The sequence below is a fragment of the Pygocentrus nattereri genome, chromosome 8, assembly GCF_015220715.1.
Source record: "Pygocentrus nattereri isolate fPygNat1 chromosome 8, fPygNat1.pri, whole genome shotgun sequence".
NCBI lineage: Eukaryota > Metazoa > Chordata > Actinopteri > Characiformes > Serrasalmidae > Pygocentrus > Pygocentrus nattereri.
In genome coordinates this window covers 25,116,635-25,140,199 of record NC_051218.1, presented here as the reverse complement: position 1 = coordinate 25,140,199, position 23,565 = coordinate 25,116,635, and the positions used below count along the sequence as shown (strand labels likewise).

At 38.4% G+C, this 23,565-nt stretch overlaps 1 protein-coding gene across 6 annotated transcripts in view; it reads right to left on the bottom strand.

Annotated features, from left to right (window-relative positions):
* The window catches only part of st3gal5 (ST3 beta-galactoside alpha-2,3-sialyltransferase 5), a 111,303-nt gene extending 90,794 nt beyond the window's left edge, over positions 1 to 20,509 (bottom strand). For all 6 annotated transcript variants that reach the window (XM_017682200.2, XM_037540551.1, XM_017682199.2 and 3 more), the window contains exons 1-4: positions 20,357 to 20,509; positions 16,742 to 16,852; positions 1,904 to 2,021; positions 69 to 406 (exon numbers count right to left, since the gene is read on the bottom strand). In XM_017682200.2, coding sequence (XP_017537689.1) covers positions 69 to 406; positions 1,904 to 2,021; positions 16,742 to 16,842 — 557 coding nt within the window. In that variant the 5' untranslated portion in view covers positions 16,843 to 16,852; positions 20,357 to 20,509. The remainder of the gene's footprint in view (positions 1 to 68; positions 407 to 1,903; positions 2,022 to 16,741; positions 16,853 to 20,356) is intronic.
* Between the last annotated feature and the right edge of the window lie 3,056 nt (positions 20,510 to 23,565).

The window sequence follows — 23,565 nt, the reverse complement described above, 5'->3', positions numbered from 1 at the left end:
GTAATGTGAACATAGTCTATAACAATGAAAACACATTCACTTGTTAACGAGGCTACATTTTGGCTCACCTTAAGATGACACTGAAATTATTCAGTAGAGGTCCAAGCTCCAATCCTCTAAGTATTCCCCCATTGCCAACCACAACACAACGGCGGCATCCATGTCCTCCAATCTTTTCTGATGTAGAAACAGGCATGACATTCAAGACTTTCTTTAGCTTGTGCTGCATGTCCAGAAATCCAAATGGTGGAGGATATTTAAACATTTGTTCTGTTAAGTTGCTGTTCTTTTGTAAGAAGGGCTCAGCTACAGGTGATGATGTAGGATACAATGCTTCTATCTTCTTCCTTGTAAAAGATGGTCTGCATTCTCTGGCTAACACACTTCTGACATAGGAATGGACACGCTGTAATATAAAAAAACAAAACAAATCAGTTTTGAATTATAAGGTTCTATCCACGTAGAGTGCAGTTTTAAGATATTGCGGCTTTCACTGCAACCCCAATACTTCTGAAATTAAATGTTTAGATGTATTTTTATAACATTAGTTTAGTTAGCCAATATATATGGCTACTCTGTTAGATATCTTGCTGCTTTGCTAATCAATTTTGCCTAGATAAGTTGCTAATTAAGCTAGATATTAGTTCAAAGCTGATCAATGGCTGATTCTTGAACTCAGCTTTTAATAGTTAGCTCTGTTTTGTAGAGAACTCAATTTAGTTACTTAGTTCTATCTAACTGGCTACTAAGCTCAACAAGCTACCAAAGTTAGCAAACATTAGCTGTCACTTGCTATAATAAGTTGGTCAGTTGGCAATACTACCATCCTTTCAAATTACCTCCCACTACTATGATTTCTTACTAAACCATTTAATTAATAATCTAATACCTTGCTCAGAAACATAACAAAAAGTCTTACTTTACAATGTAATTATATTTTACTGATAACTTAATGCCTTATTATATAATTGGATATTTATTACATTTTACGTTGCGCATATATAAAATCTCATTAATCTCACTATTGAAATTCTTTTTCCAAATTGATTATTTAATTCTTTAATAAATGTAACACTATGTCCACATTCTACATTTTAGGCTCTGTTCAAAGTTGTGTAGCATGAGTGAGAAAAGAATACTGAAATTGCAGACATCAGTATTCAGACCTGACATTGTTTGACTCAAGCAATGCAGTAAAACCCAATACATTATTTTTTATATATGTATATGTATATATGATTATATGATGTGATTTTTAAAAATGTTCTTGAACGTTAATATGACCGAAAAAAGTATAAAAAAAACATTGTATTTTGTAAAAGATTCTATTTTATAAATATAAACACATTAAGAATTTGATGCCTGTTACAAAGTCAGAGGTATGTTTACCATATGTTTACTGTGTTACACCACCTTTCATTTTAATTACACTTTTTATATGTTTGAGGATAATAATAATTTTGCACATGGCATTTTTCTGATCGGTGTGTGGTCAACTTTGTCCAGCTATCCTGATGTGCCATACATTTTCAATAGGAGACATACCTGTACTGCAAGCAGACCTGGCATTGTTTTCCTGAAATAACTATGGACTTCGTGTGATAGAGTTTCAAGTTGCATTTCTTGATGCAGTGATGAACTGTGTTAAGTCACAAGTCCCAAAAGTATGTAACTATATTTAAAACAGTATCATGACTGTTTCTCATGCTATGTGGTCCGAGGGCACAAAGGTCATGCACAGTCAACAATTTTGACAAAAATGTCAGATAGAATATAACTCACTTGCATAAGAGAATGATGCAACTGTACTGAACAGTAAAATATGCTGTAAAACATGCTCATAAAATTCAGAAATTTCTATGAAAATGTTGATGATTGTGTCACATAGAAATAATGATCTTACCTCTCGATGACTGGAATCTACAAATATCATGACAGGTTTCGGATTAGTGTTGAACAGAGGCAGTTTTCGAAACCCAACTGAAATAAGTCCTAGAACCATAAGCAGGACAAGGAATCTTCTGCAGGAATAAAAACATCATTCCACATTATTACTTAGTGCCAGGCTTGGGTTCCATTTTAAGCAAAGAAAAATGAAATATTTCTGTGTCTACTTATACCCAAGTGCAAGAGTTTTTGTCACAGTACAGCTATTTGCACTAAAAATAAAGTGCATGTCTACTTACAGCTCACCAATAAAAGTCATATGGGCAGCAGAAAATGAGCAATTTCTCAAGTTTCTCAAGAACAGAGATTGATTTAAAATTGTGTTTTAAGTTGATGTAAAAAATTACCTTTGTAATCATACAAGTGAGGAAAAACAGTTTGCATTCCTTTATTTTTATTAAACACTCCAAATCTTTTAAAATTTTCTAAAAACATTTTAACAGATCTTTTCTAAAAGGAGCTTTTTATATCACAGTAACAGATTTTCTGCATTGTAACTAAAAATGTTTTCTTGAGCAGAAACAGCACAAACTGATCTTGCATAGTAGTCATAGTAGTCAAGACATGCTGTTTTTCTCCTCTAATAATAAAGTAATAATAAATTACAAAGCTTCTGTGTGGTCAGATCACAGATCACTGACTGTGAACTGACAGTCCAGTCATCATTGTCAGATAGAGAAAGCTAAAAAAGCTCATTAAGTAAAATGGCAATAAATATGCACGCAATGTCAGCGTTCTCAAATATATACATTCTTACCCATCCAGGTCTCAGTGACTTAAAGCTCCATTTTCATGTGGACATGAGGCTACAATGCAGAGAAGAAATTAAAAGACATTTGTGTACATACAGCCCTGACTACCATGTAGTTTAGCAAAGCACCAATTGGGGAAATTGTGATTATCTGGTACTATAATTGAAAATTAAATCCTAATAAACTCTCAGTTTGTCATTTTGTACGCTTGTTTCAAAATGTTAGATAATTACAGGATCTTTTTTCAACTGTGCAAATTTTTTTTTCAACTTGTATTTGCACAGTTGGCTCGGTGGAATGCATAACATTCAGAAATGCTCTTTGCCAAAGACAAAGAGTGTAAAGCTTTCAAGTAATTGTATATTTCCTTCATTCATTCATTAATTCAACATTGGCTCCATCTAGTGGCCCGAAAAAATAACATCTGACAATGTTAAAAATATTTGAGGAAATCAAATTACAAGATTTCTTGTAATCTTAAGCAACATACATATATTTGCAAAGTGTTAATGCTCATCAGGATGTATAATTTGAAACAACTGTCATGTCTTTATTATAGTCTTAGACAATAATAATTACATTTTGAACTGTTGGCAGTATATTGAGCATTGTAATAACACAATTCAGCATGTAAAATCGTTCAAGCGGGTCCTAAGAAACAGTTGCTTTGGATGTTATAGCGCCCCCTATTAAATAATTGGTGTCAACCTTGGCGTACTTCCTTAAAATCTCAGGTTTAATTGGCACATGGCAGCCATACTGTTCACAAATATCAAAATTTTTAATAATTCTTTACCTTCAGACTTCCCTGAACAATTTGAGACCATAGATAAGTAGATATCTGGAAAAACCTCAGACTAGCAGAAAAATGTAGATGACACATATTTCACCAATTATGATGGAAAATTTAGGTGGAGCCAAATAGAACTAGTGGAATTTGGCATCCTTGCTGAAAATACTTGAAATTCAACTCACTGGAAGCTCAGCTTTTGTATTTCATGACTGGTCCAGCTTTCAAAGGGGTGAGGTCTCAGAAGGAAATGCAATGCCGCCACTGTAATGCTGTTCACTGACTTCATCATCAAACTAAGAATAGTCTACCATTTAATATGTGCACAGAGATGCAGTAGAGTCCTTCAGAAACTAGCATTTGTGTTTTTGAAGCAGCAGAGCAGACATTTCTGATGTTTTGAACCTTATGTTACAGGATTAGCTACAAAATGCATTCATATTTACAAGTTTGGAATAAATTTTCAATAAAACAAAAATCAAAATGTGGTTTGTCTGGAAGGATGAACAGAAGTGTAGACTGCCAAATCTCTATAACATCAAGAATGAAGCTATAATTAATTTATGTCTAGAACACACTGTCAAAAGTAGTGTTCAAAACTCAAGGCAGAAAACATCAGAAAATAACTAATCATCCAGCATTCCCATTTTACGTTTATGATTTTTCTTTAAATAAATACAAAACCAATTCCCAAAAAGCTGGAAATTTATGTGAAATGCCAATAAACCGTGATTCGTTCAGGTTGACCTGAACTAAAATGAACACAGTACAAAAACACAATGCTTAATGTTTTACTTTCTTGTTTTTTTGTAAATATATACTCATTCCAAATATGATATCTGCAACACATTCCAAAAAAAACTGGGAGCACATTCACCACTGTGATACATTGCATTTCCTTTTAACAGCATTTAATAAACATTTGTGGACTGAACACATTAACTGATCCAGTTTTGAAAGTAGGATTTTTCAGTTATACAAGGCCCACAACCATATAGGGCCTCTGTTTACCTTTTTGCACTTCATAATATTCCATATTTTCAATAGGTAACAGGCAGGCCAGTCTATTACTCACAGTCTTCAATTATGCAGCCATGCTGTTGGAACACTTTCAAAATATTTTTTTGCCATCGTCATGTTGAAATAAACAAGGAGATCCCTGAAAAAGACGGCATCTACAAGGGGCCTGGGGTTTTCTATGCCACTGGCACTAATACACCTCCATGCCATGACCAATCTTTGCTTTTTTCCTTTACTTCTTTGGCCCAAAGAACGTAACATACACTATTTCCATAAATAATCTGAAAGGCTGACTCATTAGATGACAATGCACATTTGAACTGTGCATCAGCCCTTTTCAGACGAGTTTAAGCTCAGAGAAGTCAGCAGTGTTTCTGGACATTGTTGACATACAATTTCCAATGCATAGCACAGGCTTAACTCATATTTGTGCATATAGCGACAGTGTTTGCTAAATTGACTTGCCAAAATATTCTATCGTCAAATGATGTGGCGATATTCACCACAAACTTAACTAAACTTTCAGTGAGCTCTGTCACAACTGTGTCAGCAAATACTCTAAATTCAATATAATTGAATTGCTAAATTAAATAAATAACTAAACAAAAACCCAGACATTCGATTGTGAAAATGAATATTGAAGCAACATTACCATGGCTGTCTGCCTCGTGAGCCAGGGCCAGCACACTAATTGTGCTGCATGACAGAAAGGAGTCACATATCACTTGCATGTTTTAAAAATAAACTCCAGATAAAGTTGTATGGAAACTATGTAAGCTACAGATTATTATTATTCCACCACTAGCAACCTGAAGGAACATCTCAAATGCATGCATACAAATTAATCTGATTCAGTTCATCCTCAAAGTGTTCTTCCTGATAAATCATGGTGACAGGCATGTGCATACACACAGCCCTGAAACAATATAAACCGAAATGGGTGAAAGCTCAGTTTAAAAAGCCCATCAACAGCAAAGTGAATATTCACACCTTTCTGAACCTTTTTTACATTCTGTAGTTGCAGTGTTCAGTGTTATTTTCTACTCAATAAATGTGAGCTTCTGAGGACATGAAAGAGAACAACTGAATGGGATTAAACACTTGTATTGGTTTGCCATCTCATGGACAAAAACTGCAAAATAGATATTCAAATAGTTCAAACCTAAGTGTTATTAATTTTAGACCAAGTCTGACAGCCCTAGTTACAAGACAGATGAGCGGCATGTGTCATATGAACAGTAGCTTGAACGTGAGACCAGAGAGTCATTACGTTAGAGTCATTACATCAGCTGTGCGAAGCTAGTAATGCAACTAACTTGATATTAGGAGTAACAGCCTACAGAGTTTCAGTTGTGAGAGCCTTAAGATGCCATGCCTACCATACTATGGTCCACTTTACATTTTATACTGGAAATGCTATTATTAGGGGTCCAAACACCATAGTCATAGGCTTTACAACATCTATCCTGTGGCAAAGAAAGTTTCTAAAGTGTTATGCTTTCCACTGAGCCTGGCAATTTTGAAAATACAAGCCTTTTTAAAAACCCTGTTGTTTTTCTCTAAATCATCAGAGATGGAAATCTGATGTTTTCATACTCCTTCCTGAAATGTTTTTGCGTTGTCTCAAACTTGGTCGCAAAACAACCATGGAAAAAAACAAACAACTTTTAATTAGTGTTATTGCAAGTTATGGATCAATCAGTTCAATCTGGCCTATTCTGAAACGAGGGACCACAAAACTATCAGTCATGCTTAGACTGAACAAAATTGATATGTACATTGACAATCTGCTGAGCAAGTATATGACACCTGAATCAACTTAAGTTGGCTCTTACAATGCTTAATATGCTCTTAATAATCTAAAATGAGAAAGTGAGACATTTTACCCTTTCATGAAAAACATTAACTCATTTAGAACTGCCAGCAATGCAATGACAGGGGAAACAAAAGGCTGGAAGTGGTACTAATAAAAAACAGCTGGAGGAGCAATATGCAACTAACTCATATGACTAGGTATAAAAAGAGCATTTTAGAGAGGCAGAGTCTATCAGAAGCAAAGTTGGGCAGAGGCTCACCAATCTGCAAAAAACTGCGTCTGAAAAATTGTGGAACAAAAAAAAATGTTTCATGTGAAATTGCAAATACTTTGAATATCCCACCAGCTAGAGTATATAATATCACCAAAAGATTCAGAGAATCTGGAGAAATCTCTGTATGCAAGACCGACAGTCAATATTGGATGCTCAGAATCTTTGGGACCTCAGGCAGCACTGCAGTAAAAACAGACACGATTCTGTACTAGAAGTCACTGCATGGGCTCAGGAATACTTTCCGGAAATCATTGTCTGTGAACAAAGTTTGCCGTGCAATCCACAAATCCAAGTTAAAGCTGTATCATGCAACAAAGAAGCCATATGTCAACAAGATCTAGAAATGCCGCTGTCTTCCCTTTTAAAATGGGCTGAGGCAAAATTGAAGTGTTCTTTGGTCAGATTAATCAAAATTTAAATTTTTTTTGGAAAACACAGTTGGCCATGTCCTGTGGACTCAAGAGGAGAGGGACCATCCAGCTTGTTATCAGTGCACAATTCAAAAGCCTGCATCTCTGATGTTATGGGGTTGCATTAGTGCCTGCGTGAGCAGCTTACACATGTGGAAAAGCAGTATCAATGCTGAACAGTATATAGAGGTTTTAGAACAACACATGCTCCCATCCAGACCACGTCTCTTTCAGAGAAGGCCATGCATTTTTCAGCAAGATAATGCTAAATCACATTGTGCATCCATCACAACAGCATGGCTTTTCAGAAGAAGAGTCCGGGTGCTGAAGTGGCCTGCCTGCAATCCAGACCTTTCACCAACAAAAAACATTTGTTGAGCATCATGAAACAAAAAATCTGGCAAAAAACACCCAGTACTTCTGAGTAGCTAGAACAAAAATGAGACAGCATCAAGTCCATCAAGTGGTCTCACTTCCCAGACGTTTACAGACTGTTGTTAAAAGAGGGGATGCTACACAAGGGTAGACACGACCCTGTCTCAACATTTTTGGGATACGCTGTTGCGATAAAGTTATAAACCAGGTAATATATTTCAAGCAATGGTAAAATGTCTCACTTCAAACATCTGATATGTTCTACTGTGAACTGGCTCAATCAACAGCCATGGTTCACCATGAGAACATCTGCCTTTGACGACTAAGGTCATGGGTTCAAATCTTCATCTTGGGCATTGGGCAGAGCTGCATAAATTGTAGTGGACATATCATTTAGTCTGGGAGCTGTTTTATGTTGTAGCAAGAGTCAGCAAAGAGTCATATGCTCAGAGTAATAGATGCTAAAGACATTTTTAGTCCACAGTTCAGGTATTTAAATTTTGAAATATCACCAGAAGAAATGAATTACACAAACTGCTGAGAAAACAAAATTGCACTTCAAAATGAAAAACAAACTGTGTAGATTTAGTATGCCAGGACCTTCGACCATATGTCATTGGTAGCTGGCCAAGGATTTCAACAGCACATGTTTAAAAAGAAATTAAACACAGACACACGTAAACACATTAACTATGGTAACAACTCAAAAAAGCTAGAGAATAAATGAGTCTTTAGTCTAATTTAAGAGCACACTGAGCAAATGCACAGGCTCCCCTTCGCTTCAGTTTAGTTCTAGCAACAATAAAAAACCTTTTATTAGAGGCTCTCAGCAACCTGGTACTTGTATGTGAAACTAACAGTTCACAAATGTATTCAGGCGCTTCACTGTGTAGAGCCTTGCAAGTAAGAACCTTGTAAATAAGAACCAGTACTAGAGATTGTTTTATGCATTTGCTAACTAACAATGAAGACAACAAATATGAATAACCCATGGAAAAATACACTAATTTCATGAACTTTCCTGTTAATGCCACATATAAATGAAAGTCCAATATCTTTTTCCTGTCAAAATTTAAACCCAAGGATGTGCAAAGTAACAGCAATAACATAACTTCTTACATAAAATAACGTCTTCAATCTCCCCAAGTTCAGCCATGTCAGCCCACTGCGGCGCTAGCAGGATGCATCAAATTCAAAACCCTAATTCTTGCCTACAAAGCCAAAAATGGACCTGCCCCTACCTACTTGATGGCAACAGTGAAATCTTGAACTGTACCACGAGCCCTTCGAGCTTCGAGTACAGCTTGGCTTGACCTGCCATCCTTCAAGGCACTTCAAGGAAGACAAGCATCAAGAATGCTCTCCATACTGGCACCCAGGTGGTGGAATGAACTCCCACTGGCTGTCCATACAGCAGAGTATCTTGCCGTCTTCAAACGCAGACTGCAGACACATCTCTTTACACAGCACTTAAATGAGCATTGAATTAATTAATTTTGTTGCACTTAGATATTATATTTTATTGTATTGCACTGTGTATTGTAGTTTACTGTATTGTATTTTATTGCATTGTGTTGCACAGAGTTCTGTGTTCAACTCTGCTCCTTTTCTCTTGGTATCCACAGTGACTTTTTGTGTCTAGCAGTACCTGAGCACAGGACTGTCTTTCTCTCTAACCTATTGGTAACTAGCAAAGATACTTTCTCTAGATAGACAAAGCACTTCTTGTAAGTTGCTCTGGATAAGAGCATCTGCTAAATGCTGTAAATGTAAACACCAAAACCAAAATCAGTTTTCCCTTAAGTAAATGTAAAAAAAAAAAATCAATGTAAATTAAAATTAACAGTGCAGTCTGTGCTTTGTGCATTCTGCTCTGTCTACATTCTGCTGCAACTAAATTTTTCAATCACAGGTCTTAATTGAAACTTGCATCTCTCTGTGCGCTTGTGAGAGGCTTACTCTCCTCTCAGAGCAGATATTCCGCTGCAGAGAAGATGAGCTCTGATAGAGGGGAGGGGAAAGGGGCGAGCGTTTGTGGCAAACTTGTTCTCTATGAACAGTTGAATGTTATTGTGTAAACAATTTCAACATTAATCCTCAGTCCAGTTCTCCTATGTGTTCACGAAGAACTACCTCCTGAAACTGCAGCTGTTCACAAATGTTTGCGGAGAACTCAAGGCAAACAGAAAACTGTTGGCAACTATTAGCAAATACTTTCCCATGTTGGCCGACTTTGAACATTGTGTCCTTGATGTTAAGACAATGGTGCAGTATTTAAAACTGTAAATGTTTTCTGGAATCTGAACAGGGCTACTGTGAATAATAGTTATTTGATTCTTTGTTCCAAGCCCAATAATGGTTCCAGAGAATATGCATGTCTAAACAAAAAATGTTATAGTTCAGCTCATAACATGAAGTAGGATGGCTTTGAACCTTAACATTAGCAAACTAGCTCACTAGCACAGCCATCTTACTGAGATGAATCTTCTTCATCCACATCATCTACTAAAGTTGTGCATAAATTATTAAAACAGCTGGAAAATCAGTAACATCTGCAAACTGTGACATCTGTGCAGATAAACCATTAAAAATTATTGAAAATTCCGCAGCTGACTCTTAAGAAACCAAAAGTGTCTAATATGTTTAGGTTTACAGATGTCTTTAGATTGAAAGACAGACTGAAAAATAATATCTTCATGATCAGAAACACATGTCTTCCAAATGAAGAGAATGAAGAGTAAGCCCCAGAGTAAAGAATAAATCCAAAGTATGCCCTCGATTATGTGTCGGGTCAGAAACAGGTTGCACAAAATTAAAAGATTCAACAATATATAAAAATTCTGATGTAAACCCATCAGTAGCATCACCTACATCCCCTAAAATCCCCCACTGAGAAACACTGTCAAAATCAAGTACAACAGATGACGAGTCTGAAATCTTAGATTAAAAAACAACCATATGAAATAGGAAGATGTTAGATAACAGGACAAAGCACCGTTTTTTTCAGGATATTTTTTTGAGGATATAAAGTCATTCAGCATAAATCTCTTATTTGAAAATGATGAAAAAATTTTCATAGCAGAGCAATACTTCAGCTCCAATGGAGACACATAGGAGATATTTCGCAAATTATTCCAGTTAATACTTCCAGATCTGAAGAAGAAATGCAGGGATGTAGATCAGACCGAACGGGACGCAACCAAACATACCAGGCCTCTAGAGAACGCCAGAGAATCAAGCGGCCAAGCTGCCTGAACACGCCGACAGAGATAGCAAATCGGCCAAATTCAAAGAACATCCATGACTTTAATCCCATGCGCTCAACTGTATAACAACGCAACTGGATGGATGGATGAAAGGACAAATGGATGGATGGATGGAGGATGGATGAATGGATGGACAGACAGATATGGATAGATGGTATGATCATTGTAAGGATGAAAAGACGGATGGATGGATGAATGGATGGATATGGATAGATGGTAGGACCAATGTAAGGATGAAAGGACAGATATGGATGGATGGTAGGATCAATGTAAGGATGAATGGACAGATGGATGGATGGATGGATGGATGGATGCTTTATTGATCCCGAAGGAAATTTAGCAGCCAGTAGCAGTCACACAACAAAGGACAGTAATAGTAATAAGGATGTAAACAATATAAACAGGAAGAATAAATATAAAAAGATCTACATGCATGCATACAAATAGAAAAATCCAACAATCTGGAATAAGATCTATAACCTGAGATGAAAGACGCAGTACACTGACTGTACAAGGAGGCACAGGTAACGGCATATAATGACAATACTGAATAAATAAATATGTGCAGATATTGGTAAATAAAGTGTCTAGAGTAGCACGTCAGAGTAGAGTGGAGCACGTCACTGCGAGCGACAGAGAGCACCACAGCTTAGAACTTCAGATTGAGCAGCGTTCAACTTTCACTTAAATAATTACTTCCAGACCGCTAACCCCTCACGCCTCTTCCCTCTTTTTGTTTTCTCCCTCTCTCTTTCAATTTCTCTGTCTCTTACACAGATTCTCCTCAGCCCATTCAACATGGCGTCTTCCCAGGACTGAGCTCTCCAGGCCCTGAGCTTTGAGTTGGCCCGGCTGGACCGGCAGATCACCGCCCTCCTGAAGAGGCAGGACGAGTTCCTTCAGCAGAGGTCACAGCTCGAAGCCTCCCGGGAAGTTTCCCCCTCGGTGGTCGTGCCAGCTTCAACTCTTCGAACACCGGGAGACGCCGTTCTCATGCCAGCCCCAGCCCCACCTGGTCCCTGGGAACGCCAGCGCTGAAGACGCTGGCCTCAGGCCCCGTCGCCAGCCCCAAACGCGACGCCTTCGGGACCGTGGTTATCCACGTCGGGACCAACGACATCTCCGACCGACGCAGTGAGGTTCTGAAGGAGCACTTCCAGACGCTACTGGATACCGCCAGGAAGAAGACGGATGCCAGGATCGTCATCTCCAGCCCTCTTCCCACCTGCCTGCGGGGATCTGAGCGGTTCAGCAGGCTCTTCGTGCTGCAGTCCTGGCTCCGCGACTGGTGCGCCTGCAACGGTTTGGCCTACGTGGACAACTGGTCCTCGTTTTGGGAGCAGCCAGACTCTACCGGAGGGATGGGCTTCACCCTAGTCCTCTGGGATCCATCGTCTTCTCACGGAACATCGAGAGGGCCATCCACTGACTTCAAAGCGGTCACATAAGTAGCGTCAAAAATAAAATCGCTACAGCTCATCATGCTAGTGTTACTGCTAGACATTAGCCGATTGCTAGCACTTCTACAAATGCTTATTGTATAAATATAATTGAGACTGTGTCTGTTCCTCGAATAAAACAACACATCAAAAAGCCTTGAAAAGTTTGCCTTAGTAACCTCATTCATATCAGACCAGTTACACCAGTTTACAACGACCGCACCTTTGGTCTAAAACTAGGACTGCTTAACATAAGATCCCTGACATCTAAAGCCATTATTGTAAATGAAATTATTACAGATCACGATTTCGATGCTCTAAATGAAGCCACTCCCACAGGCTACAGCTATGTGCATAGCCTTCATTTAAGCGGCCGGGGTGGAGGAATAGCAACCATCCATACTAAAACTTTAGGCGAGAGCCAGAAAGTAGGATATACATTCTTTTGAAGTTCTTTTAATAAATATACTTGATCAAGGAACAAATAAAAATTCATTTTTATTAATTACAATTTACAGGCCACTATTCTCTCTATATTCTCAGTTCTTACAAGAATTCTATCAGACTTAATGATGTTTTCAAGTAAAATAATAATTATCTGAGATTTTAATATCCACATTGACAACCCTCACGACGCATTAAGTAAGGCTTATCTATCATAGACTCCATGGGATTCACACAAATTATAAAAGGGCCCACACACTACCTCAACCACACTTTAGACTTAATACTGACCTTTGGTGTAGACATAGTTAACTTAGCCGTTCTCCCCCAGAGCACAGCCGTCTCAGACCATTACTTAATCTCCACTACCACATTATCCACATTACCACTATGAAATCCAATTTAGTGGTAATGTGCATTCATCACCATGTTATCAGGTTAAGAGGACTATAACTTCCTCCAAGTTGGCAGCTTTATCAGAAACCTCCTGCAGTTATGAGCTTCTGTCAGCTGTCCATCTAACCCTACTGAGTTAGATACTATGACCACCTCTTCGAACTACTTTAGATAGTGTAGCTCCATTAAAAAGCAAAATAGTACGGCAGAAAAAACTCGCCCCTTGGTATAATGATCACACTCGAGCTTTAAATCAGACTGCCAGACAACTAGAGCGAAAATGGCGTCTGACTAAATTAGAAGTGTTCCAGTCCGCCTGGAAGGAGAGCCTTATAGACTATAGAAGAGCTCTTACTACAGCATGCTCAGTCTATCTCTCCTCTCTCATAGAAAACAATAAGAACAATCCTAGACTACTATTTAGCACAATTTCTAAACTAACAGAGAACAAAACAGTCACTGAACCCCAGATGCCATTAGCCTATAGCAGCAATGATTTTATGAATTTCTTTAGTGATAAAATCGCAAAAATTAGACAGAAAATTCTGAACACACAGTTAAACTCCACAAACCTGCTGGCTTATAATGCCAGTCTAGACCCTAGAATCTAGAATATTACAGTCACTGCAGATAGGCTGGAATCGTTTACCTTACTTCAAGAAAATGAACTAGTTAAAACAATTTCTTCTGCAAAACCATCTACCTGTATTTTGAACCCACTTCCTACAGGTCTACTCAAGGAAATCTTACCAGAAATAACCAAGCCTATTCTATCAATAATAAACTTGCAGTAATTAGACCGCTGATTAAGAAAGCTAACCTCGATCCCTGTGAACTATCAAACTATAGACCCATCTCGAATCTCCCCTTTATATCTAAGATCCTGGAAAAAGTGGTAGCCAAACAATTAAGCTCTTATTTGCATAGGAATAATCTACATGAAAAATTTCAGTCTGGTTTTAGGCCACATCACAGTACAGAAACAGCACTAGTAAAAATTGTAAATGATCTTTTATTATTCACGGACCAAGGAAATGTGTCTTTGCTAGTTCTCCTTGATCTTAGAGTGGTCTATTGTGTCAAATGCTGCACTATCTTACTAGATAGACTGGAAAACCTTGTAGAGGTAACAGGAACAGCTCTTTCCTGGTTCAGGTCCTACCTCACTGATCGCTATCAGTTTGTTAATGTAAAGGGCGAATCATCTGTCCTTGCAAAAGTAATGTATGGTGTTCCACAAGGCTCTGTTTTAGGGCCTATATTATTCATTATATATATATATATATATATATATATATATATATATATATATATGCTACAATTAGGCACCATTATCAGTAAACATGGCATACATTTCCACTGCTATGCCGATGACACTCCATTATATATATATCAAACCGGATGATAAAATTAAAAGACTGGATGTCGAGTAACCTCCTCTTACTTAACTCAGATAAAACAGAGGTCCTGCTTCTTGGTCCAAAATCAGATAGAAACAAACTGTCTAACTTAACACTTAACAATTTCTCAGTTGCATCAAGCTTATCTGTTAAAAATCTTGGTGTCGTGATAGACGCTGATCTGTCCTTCGATGCATATATAACTAATATCACTAGAACAGCCTTCCTGCATCTCCACAATATCACTAAATTAAGAAATGCATTATCTCTACAGGATGCAGAAAAGTTAGTTCATGCATTCATTACTTCAAGGCTAGATTACTGTAATGCCCTGCTGTCTGGATGTCCCAGCAAAAGCCTCAACAAGCTTCATCTAGTCCAGAACGCTGCAGCCAGAGTCCTCACAAGAAAAAGAAAGTTCGACCATATTAGCCCAGTTTTATCAGCCCTGCACTGGTTACCAGTTATATTTCGCAATGATTATAAAATCCTATTACTGACCTATAAAGCTGTAAACAGACTCGCCCCTCAGTACCTGAGTGAACTTCTCTCCTACTATGAACCATCACGTCTACTTAGATCACAAGGGCTTACTACTGGTACCTAGAATTAATAAAGTTACATCAGGGGGATGAGCTTTCTCATACAAAGCCCCCCAGCTCTGGAATAATCTTCCTGTTAATGTTCAGGAATCAGACCCAGCCTCAGTTTTTAAGTCTAGGCTAAAAACTTACTTGTACAGTCAAGCCTTTGGTGATTAGTCTTCCCTATCAGGTCTAGACCTGCTGGAGTCTCTGCTGCTCTGTTATACTGTAATCTGTGGTCAGCCACTCTTTACAGAACTGACTCTGTGTTCTTCTTTCCTTTCTCTGCTGAGCTGATCCTGTGCGTCTGATGCTGTTGCCTCTTCTGCCTTGATTGGTGCCGCAGCTCACCAGCCTTCTGGACCGGTTTGACCACTACTGAGTTTCTTGCCTTACAATGCTGTGCAGTCCTCACCCTCAGATCTTTTCTTTTCCCACTTTGTACTATAATTCTTCATACTAATAATGTTTGCTAGCCGGTGTCGACCACAGGAGGATGGGTTCCCCTTCTGAGTCTTGGTTCCTCTCAAGGTTTCTTCCTCTTTAGGGAGTTTTTCCTTGCCACCGTCGCCGCTGGCTTGCTCATGGGGGCTCGGACCCGGATTTTCTTTTCTTTTCTTTTCTCTTCTCTCTGTAATACTGATTGCTCTGTAAAGCTGCTTTGTGACAACACCTGTTGTAAAAAGCGCTATATAAATAAATTTTGCTTGCTTGCTTGCTAGAGTGGTCAGATGCGCAATAAGGTGTGCAGAAAGTGCAATATGTGCAGCAAGGTGTGCATATGTGCAGATGGATAAACATAAGATTAACATAAGATTAAGCAGATATAATATAAAGCAGAGTTCCCTGATGAGTTATGGCCATATACACTTGACAAAACAGCGACACAAACAATAAAAACATATACACAACAGGTAGAAGAACACCTGAGATGTCACCACACACCGGCACCATCTTTGCTCTTGATAGTATACAGTCTCCAGACTTGACTCAGGCTTGCCTCTAATGGTCCTGACTGCAACGCACGCATATGAGTGCATATGAACGCATATGAACACATTTTTTAAAACACATGGACATAAGTATTTGCTCTTTAGTTAACCTATAATATACACAAAAAAAATTGACTTTGGAATTATTAATTTAAAAAAACGTGAGGTCGTTTTTTTCTGTTGAAAAAGTAAGTACACCATTGGATACAGTAACTGGTATTGCCCCCTTAGAGAAAAACAGCTTTGTGTCTACAGGAAAGAATTTTTGCTTACCATTTCGGTTCTTTCAGATTTGCTATATTTGAGAGTTTCTTGAATGTACAGCCCATTTCAAGTCCCCAACAACATTTCAGTGGGATTCAGCTCTGTAATGACTAGGGACAATCCTTAGTGGATTTACTTTGAAGGTGCATTTCTTCAGCTTTAACATTTTGGCAGATGGGCTCACATTAACTTCAAGTCCTCTCTGGTATGGAAAAAAAAAAAATCAAAGCAGCCTGTTAACATTTCCCCGACCATGCTTTTCATAGCTGGTATAAGGTTCTTCTGCTTTGTTCGGGTTTTGCCAAACATGACTTATGGTACTGTGGCTCTATCCATTCTATATTTGACTCATCCATATCACACTGTTCCAGACGTTTTGGTGCTTGCCTTGCTCTTTTTTACTTGTATCTCTTCTGGAAATAAATTTAAAGTTTACAATCCTATATACTGAATATAGTGCCATCACCCTGAACAATGAACAAGAATGAATATAGACCAAAAAATGAATAAATGTTTACTAGTGGTCTATGTAAATAGTTATTTAATAAGTTATTTATTTGCCTTCTGCTTACCTACTTAGACAAAAATGGTACACTGCCATTGCTTTCCTGATCCTCCCAGTTAAGAGCTGGACCCCACTTCTGTGCTCAGCAATCTTTTTCCTGTTTCTCATGTGGTGATACCTACAGCAAAAAGGAAATAAATAAATAAATAAATAAGACAGTAACATTTCTGGAACAGCCTGCTATTCCCTTAATAAAAATTTAATTAAAAGTCTCTCTAAATATTCTGTTAGCGAACTGGTAACCAGGTGAATCTACTCTTTCATGTTCTATTCATGCTGACATCAGTGCATGAGGAGGGACAGATGAGTATGGGGTATCCCTAACGAATTGGGGCTGCCTTAACACTGCTGTCCTCCATCTCTCATCTCTGCACATCAGCCCCATCTACCTCCACATCAGTCATTCTTTCCATTCTCCAAGTTTCTATCCTTGTTTATTTCAGTTTCATCTTCCAGTATTTATTTACAACCCCATCTCCAAATAAGTTGGGAGGTTGTGTAAAATGTAAATAAAAACAAAATACAATTACGTCATTTAAACCCTATATTTCATTGCGAATAGTACAAAGACAACACATCAAACGTTAAAACGGACACATTTTGTTTACATGTGCCCATACTGAATTGGATGCCAACAACACATTCCAAAATAGTTGGGATGGGGGCAAAATAAGGCTGGTAAAGTTGTGTATTGCAAAAAACAAAACAAAAAAAAATACCTGGTGGTTGATTGGCAACAGGTCCGTAAAATGTCTGGGTATTTAAAAAAGCATCCCAGAAAGACAGAGTCATTCAAAAGTAAAGATGAGGAGGGGTTCACCACTCTGTGAAAAACTATGTGAGCAAATAGTTCAACAATTCAAGATTAACATCTCAACATAAAATAAAGAACTTTTGCTTTTAAACCTCTACAGTACTTAGTAACATTAAAAGATTCTGAAAATCTGGGGAAAATCTCTGTATGCAAAAGACGAGGCCAAAAACCAGTATTTGATGGCCATGATCATCTTCTCTGGGTTCAAAGGTCAGTATTCATGATGGTGTAGGGGTGCATTAGTGAACATAGCATGGGTGACATGCACATTTGTGAAGGCACCATTAATGCTTAACGATATATACATGTTTTGGCAACATATGCTGCCGTCCAGACATCTTTTCAAACAAGGCCTTGCTTATTTCAGCAAGACAATGTCAGACCACATTCTACACAAATTACAACAATTAAAACTGATCTGCCTGCAGTCCAGACCTGCCAGCCACTGATAACATTTGCCGCATTATGAAATAGAAAATACGACAAAGAAGACCCTGAACTGATGAGCAGTTGAAATCCCATATCAAACAAGAACAGAAAAACATTTCACTTTTAAAACTACAGCGGTTGGTCTCCTCATTTCCCAAAATGCTTACAGAGAACTGTTAAATGAAGAAGTGACAAAACACAGTGGTAAACATGCGCCCTTCCCAACGTTTCTGGAATATGTTGTTTCAAATTCAAAATGGTCATATATTTTTCAAAAAACATTAAAATTCTCAGTTTCAACATTTCATATGTTGTCATTGTAGTATTTTGCTTTAAAATAAAAAGTTCCTTTAAAAAAAAGTTAATTCAAGTCTCTTAGTAGCAAACAGTGATGTTCAACTGTCAGTTCATCAAAACTTGATGTAGTTAGTCGTATTTTTGTATTCATTTTTTGGTGTTAATAACACGCAAACAGACTATAGAAGATAGTAAAGATTTACATATTCATGACAATACAACCACAAAGAATGATGCACGCCTTTTCTTTGTGGTTTGGGTGTCATTTGTCACAGCCCTTTTTTGTGTTTTTACTGAAAAACTGAGACAAGACTTCCAATCGGAATAAAATGCATGCACTTCCAGACCACACATACTGTGCACACCCATGTTTTCCTCCAGATCATTGCAGTGTTTTTAAAAACATGTACTTGCCCATATTTATTCTAACAGTGAGCATACTGAAAGTCCTCTAAAAAGTGATGTTACCTGTATACTGATATACAGTTGGCTTGATGATGACTTTCACAGTCTTTAAGGTTAAACAGACGCTTAACTGTTTAGAATGTTTATATTTAAAAAGGTTGTTTTCAATCATGAGAGTGCAGATGAGAAAATGTCTTGTGGAATTTAAGTTTTAGAAATCCACAAAAGACTCATTGTGTCAAGTTAGATGCAGTCTTCAAATAGACAGCTTGAAAATATAATAGCACATTTGCAGTTCTCTTGGAATGAATAACATTATAACATTTTACATTCATTTAAACTTTTAAAGTCCTTACAAAAAATAGAAAATAGTAAGTAAGAAAACAGCACTGTATACACACACTGGTTACTGGAAATATTGTCTCTTATTTTTTGTATTAACACAAAAGAACGGTATGATAAATGTCCCACCACAAAAGAAAAGGTGTGCATCACTCTTTGGGGTCGTACTATCGTGAATGTAAATCTTTACTAGCTTCCATAGTCCATTCAAATGTTATTAGGGCCGAAAGACAAATATCGATAACAAAACTAGCTAACTTTACTGGGGTAGCTCTTTATTTAGTTGCATTTTATGGGCAGATTTCCAACTGGTCTTTTTCAAGGAGTCACTATGAAACATGTCTGCTGAAGGTCTGCGTTAACGTTACTTAGGCTACGTTTACACAGCAGGTAAAAGTGGACCGAATCTGATTCCCTTACCAAATCCGATTTTTTGTTTGACTGTTCACATTATTTTTTAAATGTGACCTGTATGCGACATGTCTGTAGAGAGCAGCTCCTAAACTCACCCGGATGCACAAAAGAGCAATACTAACACGAGGCGGCTCATCCAGAGGTAAACAGTCATGAAGGCCAGTGAACAACTGTCACTCCCGGATCTTCGCCAGCATCACTTGAGCTATTATGAAGTTCCAGTGGTTGACAGCTGGACTCATCACCCACAATGTGCTCGAGTTGGCCGTAAAAAGGGGGCGTTATTCGGTCACTTCTTTGTTCGTGTCCTCGGATACTTTAAGCTGTTCTCCGGCGCTGCAGCCGGTCTTTTCTGAGTCTCAGCATGAATTCCGATCTGGCTGCTCAGACTGAGTCGCATCGCCGCAGATCGGATACGGATCGGATTTCAGTACCACATATGAAAGCATCTCAAATCGGAATTGAAAATTGCGTTTTTTTGCTGTTCACACAGACACACAGATGACACATCTGTGTCACATATGAGGAAAAAAATCGGATTTGGGCCACTTTTACCTGCTGTGTAAACGTTAGTTATGCTTACAAGTATTGCTGTTCTTGCTGTAATTTCATCTTCACTCGGCTGTACTCACAGTCACATTTTGTGGGTTTTTTTTTTTGGATTTTGTCCCAAGACACATTTAATGTGACCAAAATATAAATTAAAAAAATAGCATCTTTTATTTGACACCGCGGTATCAAACGGCACTTCCGTTACCGGAACAGCGAAACATGGTTCATCATCTCACATGAACAGTAATTTACTTCAGTCAGCTAGCTAGCTAGCTAATAGATGCTATAGAGAAATTAAGTCTACTGTTCCACTGACTTTAGACATCATACAGATGCGTATCCTCAAACATTTGTACGAGAAAGTCGGACCTTTAGCCTTCGATTCTTTCTGAAGGGTCTTTTCTTCCTTCTCCTCTTCTTTTTCTGGACGTTACAGTCAGTGAGCAGAAGAACAGCTACATTAGCCCCTTTTCTCCTGTTAGGCTCCTTATTCTTATTCGGCGTTTAATAGGATTGACAAACCAGCTGACGGTTCCATTACTGCCACCTACTGAAATGGAGAATTGAGCGTATGTTAATAATATTAGTAAATATATTTTTTATATGCATCTATGTTAAAATTTATGGGGAAATATGTACTATATAAAAATCCATGTATGTAAATGTATTTATGAAGTATTGCCAAAATACTTTGTCTAACGCAGTTTACTGTTTGGAAACCTTTTGAAATGAATTTGTATCTTTTAAAATAAATTTGTACTCCAGTATCCTAATTATAAACGTTGGTAAATTGACTTTAAACATTGTGAAAACGTAGTTTGACGATTTGATATCTTGTTGTTTTATTATTTGACATACATTTTGTGTTAGTGTCTTACTTCACATGTGACACAAGGTACAAGCAAAATAGTGAAATCAGTACCGTTCATTCAGTTCGTGTATAGTTAATTACATATTTAACCTTTATTAAAATTACATATAATTGAAAAATATAAACTACAAATACAAATAAATTCATATATATCCTAATATACCCCTGTGTTAGGCTATATATATATATATATATATATATATATATATATATATATATATACACACACATGTCACCAATTCACCCTTCCTCAATAAATACTGTGGTGACTTTTATTATGACCACCACTTAATGGTATTAATTTAAACTTCTGCTTACCCAAGGTCCAGGGGGATCCAGGCAAGGTGGGAGACAGAAGAAAATGTAATGTTAAATACAGCTAGCTTAACAATTAAACATGCATGTGTATATATAAAGGAAATGGCCATTGTATGTCTGTAAGTGATTAATGTGTGGATTGTTTGTTCCATTGTCACCCCTAGACTGGCTAATGGTATGACCCAGAATAAGGTGGGAGGGGCTGCCAGGCTAAAGGGGAAGGGGATGTTATGTTACCTGATGCAGACTGATGGTAAGTGGAACAGAAGCAGACTACACATTAAGTAGGTTGACTCGGAGCTTTACTGAAGCGTGTCCGGACCTCCATACAAGTCAACATCCTCATTCCCTTCTCTAACTTCCAGGGGGCAGCAACAAATATCCTATCGGTTACTTCCTAACACAACATCCCCCTTTTTAAGTTCTGAAATTAACATGTCTCTTTGTATTGTAAAGTTGTCTATATGAACTGTCCATTAGCAAATTTTAACTACTGTAACTGTTCAAAAGATGAGATACAATCATGCTGTTTCTAATAAAATCATCCCTGTCTGTGGTTACGGGTAACTCAGGCTTCTCAGTAACAATAACACATAGAAGTTGTTTAACACTATAACATGAACACTTTACCATGAATTCACAATCACATCACATTTCTTCTTCTTTTTTTTTTTCTAAGAAGGTGGGGTAGATTCCCCAATCCTTCAGCCGAGTGAGGGGTGTATTCTGCCCCTTGTGCCACTCAGACAGCCAAGGAGTACCTGCTAACTAATAACAAAGTCCTTCAGGTACTCTGGCACTGTTCTCTCTCTCGCTGGGTATCTTCTTGGCTCAGGACTAGGCTGCCCAGCAATAGGTCCAGCGGACTTGGGAACTGCTGTCGGTGGCTCTGATGCAGTCGGCCAGGTGGGGTCTCAGTTGAGTTTCCTGATGCATCTGGAGCCACAGGTGTATTTGTGAGATGGTATCAATTTCAACTGAGCACCCCACTAGGGGTTTCAATCAGGTCTTGGTGTGTTAGCTGGTTTCAATACTGTTCCTCTCTCTTTTATGTCTGACACCCAGACTTGATCTCCTGCGTGGAGGTAAGGCAGAGGGTAAGTATTGTGTCGTTTGTTGTAGCTCAGTTCTTGTTTTCTTCTGTTTTCTTTCTCTTCCCGTCTCAGTCGCCCCAGGTCAGTCCACTCTGGTTGAAGTGAGGATGGGATGGTAGGGAGTGTTGTTCGGATGCGTCTTCCCATGAGTAGTTCAGCTGGGCTGTGCCCATTGGAGAGGGGGGTCGCACGATAGGCCATAAGGGCCAAGTATGGGTCTGGCTCTTTCTGTAGCAGTCTTTTGACTGTTCTGACTGCGCGCTCAGCTTCTCCCTTGCTTTGGGGAAACCTTGGGCTTGATGTTATATGTTCAAATGTCCATTCTTTTGCAAACTGGCTGAAAAGGTCAGAGGAAAACTGCGGTCCGTTGTCACTCCTTACAGTAGAAGGGATCCCATGACGGGAGAAAATTGATTTGAGGTGGTTAGTGATTGCTGCTGATGTTGTATTGGACAGTTTAGCCACTTCCACATAACGGGAAAAGTAGTCAAGCACTAAGAGGTACTGAGGGTAGGCCTGTCGCGATAATTACATTAGCGACTTATCGTACGATAATATTTTTAACCGCGATCATTTTTTTGCCGATGTCGATAATTGGCCATTGGGTTTCCGCGCAAATTTGTTTACATGAGAATAAACCACAACTATGTTAGATTTCAGAAAGTCACGCAGTGCTGCTCTCTCGCACCCCTCCCCCCCCCCCCCCTAACACTAATTTGGGAAGGGAAGACGAATCTGTGATCAGAGAGCGACATCTACATGTTAGGAAATGAGTGCAGTACACGGCGAGCGTATGCGTCAATAACAGTGCCTCCACACACACAGGTGGAGATGTGTTAGCTCGCGAACGTATGCGAGGCTAATAGGACTTTCTTAAAACTAAACAGCTCCAGCAAGAACGTTTAGAGTCGTCCAGTCCAGATGGACTTTGTTTCAAAGCCACATTCCACGGCTCCGGTGTGGGAGTATTTTGGCTTTAAGCCAAATGAGCGTGGAGAACCCATCAATGTGAATGAGCCAGTATGTCGACTTTGTTTCAAAACGGTGTAAACGAAAGCTGGCAATACAACTTACCTGAGGTCACATTTAAAGCACAACCATCCAGCCCAATTTTCCGAGCTGAAAACAAAAACTTCAGCTGGAGAGGGGTCTTCCCGAGCTGGAGAGGGGTCTTCCCGTCAGGTTTCTATTACGGATGCCTTTGCTCGGCAGTGTAAATACAAACGCGATAGCGCAAAATGGCGCACACTCACAGATAGTGTAACTCGCTATATAGCCAAAGAGATGCTGCCGTT